This window comes from Papio anubis, chromosome 9, assembly GCF_008728515.1.
Source record: "Papio anubis isolate 15944 chromosome 9, Panubis1.0, whole genome shotgun sequence".
NCBI classification, from domain to species: domain Eukaryota; kingdom Metazoa; phylum Chordata; class Mammalia; order Primates; family Cercopithecidae; genus Papio; species Papio anubis.
In genome coordinates this window covers 95487568-95496050 of record NC_044984.1, presented here as the reverse complement: position 1 = coordinate 95496050, position 8483 = coordinate 95487568, and the positions used below count along the sequence as shown (strand labels likewise).

The 8483-nt window shown below is 39.8% G+C and overlaps 1 protein-coding gene across 5 annotated transcripts in view; it reads right to left on the bottom strand.

The window, feature by feature from the left end:
• Positions 1 to 3584: 3584 nt before the first annotated feature.
• The window catches only part of ANO4 (anoctamin 4), a 406193-nt gene continuing 401294 nt past the window's right edge, over positions 3585 to 8483 (bottom strand). For 4 of the 5 annotated variants that reach the window (XM_021922816.2, XM_021922817.2, XM_017946141.3 and 1 more), the window contains 2 exons: positions 5155 to 5350; positions 3602 to 4368 (listed from right to left, as the gene is read on the bottom strand). In XM_021922816.2, the coding sequence (XP_021778508.1) occupies positions 5159 to 5350 (192 nt within the window). In that variant the 3' untranslated portion in view covers positions 3602 to 4368; positions 5155 to 5158. Of the gene's footprint in view, positions 4369 to 5150; positions 5351 to 8483 lie in introns of all 5 variants that reach the window. The other variant, XM_021922815.2, reaches the window with a different exon arrangement.

Genomic DNA, 8483 nt, shown 5'->3' with positions numbered 1-8483 from the left:
TGGTTAGACTTGGGAAGTTATTCTCAGTGTTCTGGGTTAACGCAAAATGCAGGCCAAGGTGAAGGACCTTTGTGTGGCACTGACCCAATCCATCAAGAAACACCCTGCGCTTCACTCACCTGGGAGGCCTCCACAGCAGTGATCTGTATTGGATGATATGGTTAACTGATAAGTGCTACTGTAACTAAGATTACAGTTTGAAATTGCTGCCCACCTGCCTTTCTACCAGGGTGGTAATTCACTAAAATATTATACAATCAGATAAAATTAATTAAACTCAGCTTGAATACTTGTAGAGTATTTTAAAGTGATTCAAATTATGGCCATAAGATATTGATTAGATCAGTAGTTTGCAGAATGTGGCCCCCTCCCAATAGAATCAACATCATCTAGGTACTTTATCAAAATTGAAATTTCCTGGTCCACCATAGACCTACTGAATCAGAAACAGTGGTGGCGGTAGGGCCCAGGTGATTCTGACATATGGTAGAGTTTGAGAAATACTGGACTACATGAAAATCAGTAGGAAAAAATAAAAATCGGGTTTATAATTAGCAAATAAATGTTATATAAATGATTCTTTTAAAAATGATTTGTAGAATGACTACTCAAGTTAAGAAATAGTACATTGCCAGCACCTCGGATGCCTGTTTATCCCTTCTCACGCATACCCCAAAGCAAACACTTTTATTTTATGCTTTTAATATCTAGGAATACATCCCTGAGTACAAGTTTTTGAAGTTTTGCATCAGTAAAATAGTAACAAATATTTTAAAAAATGACTGGGGCCAGGCGCGGTGGCTCACACTTGTAATCTCAGCACTTTGGAAGGCAGAGGCGGGAAGATCACCTGAGGTCAGGACTTCAAGACCAGCCTGGCCAACATGGTGAACCCCCGTCTCTACTTAAAACACAAAAAAACTAGCCAGGCATAGTGGCGGGTGCCTGTACTCCCAGCTACTCAGAAGGCTGAGGCAGAAGAATCGCTTGAATCTGGGAGGCAGAGGTTGCAGTGAGCCAAGACTGATTGCGCCACTGCACTCCAGCCTGGGCAACAAGAGCAAAACTGTTTCTCACACACAAAATGATTGGACTATTTCCTTTACTTTGTTCATAGAACTTGTTTTGCATAACGGACCTCAGTCTATCCAAATGATCACAACTTCCTAATTAGTGAGGTCTGAATTAATGAAAGTTCAAGATTGCCTCCTTGGGGGCTAATGTTTATGCAAGCTGCGACCCACTGGTAACAGCTTTACTATTTACTCTTCCCTGCCAGGGGATTAGTGGAATCTAAATTGCACAGTTAAGTATTTAAAACCACCCATATGATTTTAACCACTAAAAGGATTGTTAAGCAAGTCTTCTTTAATTTTTTTTTTGTTGAAAATGTTATAAAATTGGTGTCTAAATGCTGACAGTCAATGGGCAACTTGGGAAATTACTCAATGTCTGTTTTGGGAAAACAGTAACTGGCACTTACATATCACATGTGATCTGAGTAGCTTTAACTCATCTAGAGTACAGGATTATATGAAGTTGAGGTCCTACCCTTAGTTCTTTCACGTTGAAATAGTTACAGAAAAGTGAATTTAAATCGATTACATGTTATTGTCTCCCTTTTAGAGTCATTTAAGAAGCACTGAAAACTTGTGTAAAGGCATCACACTGTTGGGCAATGGGGAAGGGGAAGAGGAAAGGGAAGGTGGATTTCTTGCCCTCTGTCACTGATATGGTTTGGCTGTGTCACCACCCAAATCTCACCTTGAATTGTGATGATCCCCACATGTCAAGGGCGGGACTAGGTGGAGATAACTGAATCATGGGGGCGGTTTCCCCCATATTGTTCTCATGGTAGTGAATAAGTCTCACAAAATCTAATGGTTTTATAAAGGGCAGTTCCCCTGCACAAGCCCTCTTGCCTGTCACCATGTAAGATGTGACTTTGCTCCTCACTCGCCTTCTGCCATGATTTTGAGGCCTCCCCAGCCATGTGGACCTATGAGTCAATTAAACCTCTTTCCTTTATCAATTACCCAGTCTCGGATATGTCTTTATTAGCAGCATGAGAACAGACTAATGCAGTCACTTACAAGCTATCTGCGGCTATAAGATGGATATGCATGTCCTAGGAGAGGAATACTGCACAGGGGAAAGAGTCTGAGTGAGTAGGGCAGACTGTGCAATGGGAGGCTTTAGGGGAGCCCAGGGGTCAAGACTTGGTAGACACATTTGTAGAAAAGTTGGAGTTTTACAGCAATGCCACTGAATTATCAATGGAATGATACGATTTCCTTCCTATAAGAAATCTGGAAAGTATATGGCATTTATAGACAGGTTTCCACTTTAAAAAAATCAGGCAACATATATTTTGCTAGTTTAAAGGTTAACCCTACTTGCTATTTGTTTTGTTTTGTCTTGTTTTGTTTTGAGACAGAGTCTCGCTCTGTTGCCCATGCTGGAGTACAGTGGCGCGATCTCAGCTCACTGCAACCTCCAACTCCTGGGTTCAAGTGATTCTCCTGCCTCAGCCTCCCAAATAGCTGGAACTATAGGTGCCCGCCACCATGCCTGGCTAATTTTTGTATTTTTAGTAGAGGCAGGGTTTCACCATGTTGGCCAGGCCAGTCTTGAACTCCTGACCTCAAATCACCCACCTTGGCCTCCCAAAGTGCTGGGATTACAGGCATGAGCCACCACGCCCAGCCTGGTTGCTAACTATTTGGATAACTGTTTGGAATCACTACATTCCTGAGTGATCCAGACAATAGAGGCTTTTTAAAAAAACTTTTTAAAAATTTTTTATCTTCATAGTTTTTTTTGGATGCAGGTGGTTTTTGGTTACATGGATAAGTTCGTTAATGGTGATTTCTGAGATTCTGGTGCACCTGTTATCCAGTCAGTGTACACTATGCCCAATATGCAGTCTTTTATCACTCACCCTCCTTCCACCCTTCCCCCTGGAGTCCCCAAAGTCCATTATATTATTCTTATACCTTTGCATCTTCATAGCTTAGCTCCCACTTATAAGTGAGAACATACGATATTTGGTTTTCCATTCCTGAGTTACTTCACTTACAATAATGGCCTCCAGCTCCAACCAAGTTGCTGCAAAAGACATTATTTTGTTCCTGTTTATGGCTAACTACTAGTCCATGGTATATATACTACATTTTATTTATCCACTCGTTGGTTGATGGGCACTTAGGTTGGCTCTGTATTTTTGCAATTGTTAATTGCAGACAGCTGAGGTTTAAATGAAGATTATAGTGTTGAAGTAGGATATTTCTAATATTCTAGTCTTACGAGGACTTATAAAATTGGGTAGGTTATCAAATCCTCAAATTATGGCATATTCATTATGGCTTATATTTAAAATATTCCACCATCAAGATTGGGGAAAAAGTTCTTCAGAAACATATGCTGGTATTTGGCTATACCGTTTGTTTTTTGCATGCATTTATCCAATAAACATCTGATTTCCTGCAAAGTCCCTCAGATATTCTCCTCACATTAAAGATTCCACTTATTCTGTGATTCCTCTTATTCTGTGGGACAAAAAGACAACAGAATTTCAGAAGAGCCAGCTGAAAATATTCCATGTGCATAAATTTATTTTAAATTTTATTGCATCACATTATACAAGCATTAATCATGGCTTCATGTTGATGACTATTTAAATGTGAAAATTCATCATTCATGTCAGTACTTTTTGGCTATTTACAAGTAAGGAATTTCTATGTACTTTATATATCTCTGTATTTGTATGTACATATGCAGGAATACATGACTATACATATGTACACACAGAAGTACATCTATGGCCATACACATAGCTATAGATATGTCATATAGAATAATCTTCTCAGAAAGGTCTAAAATTAAAAAAAAAGGAAAGAAAAAGTTGTAAACAGGGTCTTGTCTGTGTTGTTGGTGACATGGAATTAGGACCATATGATGACATTCTAGGAATGTGTGTCCATGTGTCTAAATACCCTTTTTAGCCCAGTGTCTGTAAAATTCACATGGGATAGAATGCAAAAAAGATAGCAAACAGGCTGAAAAACAGGCCCAGTATACAAGTTCCCCTTGATTTTAAAAACTTGAGAATGTAACTGCCCACATGTGCATGCTTGCTTGGTCAAGAATGGTCTATGGATAGATAGCAATTGTGCGCTGGACTGCAACGTGATTTCACAGCAGTGTGACTCCAACGCCAGTCCTCTACTGGATGCTGACCCTCCTGCGGCCGCCGGTATCTGTAGCATGCACTGCGGTTGCATTTTCAGTCATTCACTTGAGTGTGCTTTTGCACAGCCAGGAGAAGTAAACAGAATTCAGGTCCTTGGCCTGGAAAGGGACTATTTTCTGGAAAGAGAAAAGAAGGCATAAAGATCTGATGTTTACACAATTGCTTTAAAACATGATGTGTGATGGTTTGTACTTACCATGCACCAAAGGCATTCAAAGAATTTGTAACCCCAAACGGAGTCAGGGATGGTATAAACATTTTTATGCTTGCTTTATGGGTGAACAGACTGAGTCAGAAGGGCAGTCTGAAGCAACATCACATCCTGCCAACTATTGGGGAAACGGAGACAGACAGGCAGATACCATGCTTTCAAGCAAAAATTAGAAATGACCTGTTTGGGAAGAAAGCAGCCAGTAGTGGTGGGGCCAGAAGAAATTCTTCATCAGTTACTGGTCCTGCAGCCCAGGAGAGCCCTGTTGCCCCTTAGTCTCTGGCTGCTGAGACTTTCAGGAAGAATTCTCTTCGCTAATGTCTGCCTCCCACCTACCCAGAAAGAAGGGGCATGTTTCCCTGGGGATACTAAGGAAAACAGCCCGGTTGGAGGAAAAGAGAGAGGAAGCTTTGTTTCAGGGAACACCTAGGCCAAATCCTGAAGACCTTGACTGATAGACCAGAGTCTGACAAGAAGGCAGAGGAATGTTACAGAAGGTATGTGGGAGGGGAAGATCAAGCAAAATTTGCAATGATTAAAGAGAAAAACAAGCTTCTTTTGGATTGGGAAGCTTCTAAGGAGTTTATTTTGATCCCTGTTACTGCAACAATGGTAAGCTTTGCTTCAGGGAGTTTAAAGCACCCACTCAACCTTGGAGTGGCCTCAGATGCTGAGCACACCTCTCACCTACATGGTCACGGCCACTCGTTGTGGTGTGCTTTTCCATTCTTCTTCCTCTCCTTTCGTTCCTTCTGGAGACGTTCCAGTTCTGCTTCATACATCATCTCCTGAATCAAGTACTTCTCTCTTCTCATTCGATCCCTTAGGTCTTTTGGGAGGTCTGGGATCAGATATGAAATGAGGTGCTTTATACAAAACACGAGGTGCTAAAAACACAGAGGAGAATGTAACAGAGTCAGGTCTGCTGTGTATCTTGAATGAGGTTAGAGAGTTGGCTGAAGAAGGATGTGGACCCTCCGGGGTATGTGGAGAGTGGAAAGAGGTCAGGGGAGGCGTGTATAATGCAAGATGATAGGACAGGTGAGGCCTGAACTGGTCTGATGCACCACCTAAGGAATAGAAAGAGGAGTCCGGAAGGAAGTTGGGAAAAGAATGGTCAGATAATTAATTCAAAGGAGATCCAGAAGAACGTATACTGTGGAGTCACAAAACCCAGGTGGAAGCTGGTAGCTTTCACTACTTAAGGGCTTTCTGTCTACCTGAGGATGAATTATTTAATTTCTCTGAGCCTCATTCCACTCATCTATAAAAAGAGTATTGTCAGAATTATGAGAAAATGTTTAAAAATGCCTTGTAGACTGTCAAGTGCTTTACAAATCTTGGTTATAAGAATTATCACTGGGCCTAGGGAAATGATCATTTCAGGAAGAAGCTTTTTTCTTTTTGGTAAACTGTCACAAATTCTTTACTTGAAACACTAATAGCTGGAACTCTAGAATCACTGTCACTTCTGTTCATCTATATAATGGTAAACGATAAAGTACTAGATGACAATTTAAAGGTTCTTACAATTCTAAAGTATTAAATAGAGACTAAATCATGTTCAAATGATACTGCTAAGTACTCTTTGTTTTATTTAAAACTTGATAAATTTAGTGATGCATGGATGACACAAAATTAGGAAGCTTTTCTGCATCATTCTCATATTTTCAATAGTTAATAACAAAATATTAAAAGAAAATGGAGGCCGGGTCTGGTGGCTCACGCCTGTAATCCCAGCACTTTGGGAGGCTGAGGCGGGTGGATCACGAGGTCAGGAGATCGAGACCATCCTGGCTAACACGGTGAAACCCCATCTCTACTAAAAATACAAAAATTAGCCGGGCATGGTGGCGGGTGCCTGTAGTCCCAGCTACTCGGGAGGCTGAGGCAAGAGGATGGCGTGAACCCGGGAGGCGGAGCTTGCAGTAAGCCGAGATCGTGTCACTGCACTCCAGCCTGGGCGACAGAGTAAGCCTCCGTCTCAAAAAAAAAAAAAAAAAAAGAAAAGAAAAAGAAAATGGAAAATTCTATTTGAAAAGTCAAATAACTTAAGGCAACCTTTTAAAAAGTTTGTCTGATAGATTTACAGCTGAATTCTACCAGAGGTACAATAAAGAGCTGATACCATTTCTGTGGAAACTATTCCAAAAAATTAAAAAGAGGGAGTCCTCCTTAACTAATTTATGAGGCCAGTGTCATCCTGATACCAAAACCTGGCAGAGAGACAACAACAACAACAAAAACTTCAGGCCAATATCCCCGATGAACACTGATACCAAAAGCCTCAATACAATACTGGCAAACCAAATCCAGCAGCACGTCAAAAAGCTTATCCACCATGATCAAGTTGGCTTCATCCCTGGGATAAAAAGTTGGTTTAACATATGCAAATCAGTAAACATCACATAAGCATTTCATCACATAAGCAGAACTAAAGACAAAAACCACATGATTCTCTAAATAGATATAGAAAAGGTCTTTGATACAATTCAACATCCTTCATGTTAAAAACTCTCATTGAGCATTCCCCTTGAAAACCGGGACAAGACAATGATGCCCTCTCTCACCACTCCTTTTCAACGCAGTATTGGAAGTTCTGGCCCAGGCAATCAGGCAAGAGAAATTAAAAAACGGTATTCAAATAGGAAGAGAGGAAGTCAAATTATCTTTTCTTTTGCAGATGACATGATCCTGTATCTAGAAAATCCCATCATTTTTGCCCAAAAGCTTCTTAAGCTGATAAGCAACTTCAGCAGAGTCTCAGAATACAAAATTAATGTGCAAAAATCGTTAGTATTCCTAACCACTAACAACAGGCAAGCAGAGAGCCAAATCATGGATGAACTCCCATTCACAACTGCTACAAAAGAATAAAATACCTAGGAATACAGCTAACAAGAAAAGTGAATGACCTCTTCAAGAACTACAAACTACTGCTCAAGGAAATCAAAGAGGACACAAGCAGATGGAAAAATGTTCCATGCTCACGGACAGGAAGAATCAATTTTGTGAAAATGACCAACTGCCCAAAGTAATTTATAGATTCAATGATATTCCCATTAAATTACCATTGACACTCTTCACAGAATTAGAAGAAACTCTTTTAAAATTCATGTGGAACCAAAAAAGAGTCCAAATAGCCAAGACAAGACTAAGCAAAAAGAACAAAGTTGGAAGCATCATGCTACCCAACTTCAAATTATACTAAAAGGCTACAGTAACCAAAACAGCATGGTATTAGTACAAAAACAGACACATAGACCAATGGAACAGATTAGAGATCTCAGACATAAGACTACACATCTACAACCATCTGATCTTTGACAAACCTGACAAAAGCAAGCAATGGGGGAAAGGATTCCCTATTTAATAAATGGTTCTGGGAAAACTGGCTAGCCATATGCAGAAAATCGAAACTGAACCCCTTCCTTACACCTTTTATAAAAATTAACTCAAGATGGATTAAACACTTAAATGTAAAGCCCCAAACTATAAAAATCCTAGAAAAATCTAGGCAATGCCATTCAGGATGTGGGCAAAAATTTCTTGATGAAAACACCAGAAGCTATTGCAACAAAAGAAAAACCTGACAAATGGGATCTAATTAAACAAAAGCACTTCTGCACAGCACCAAAAAAAACCAACCAAACAAACAAAAAAAACAAAAAACAAAAAACAAACAAAAACAACTATCATCAGATTAAACAGTTAACCTACAGAATGGGAGAAAATTTTTGCAATCTATCCATCTGACAAAAGGTCTGATATCCAGAGTCTACAAGGAACTTAAACACATCTACAAGAAAATACCAAGCAACACCATTAAAAAGTGGGCAAAAGACATAAACACTCTTCAAAAGAAGACATTCATGCGGCCAACAAACATATGAAAAAAAGCTCAACGTCATTGATAATTAAAGAAATGCAAGTAAAAATCACAGTGAGATACCATCTTATGCCTGTCAGAATGTTGATTATTTAGAAGTCCAGAAACAACAGATGCTGGCAAGGTTTCAG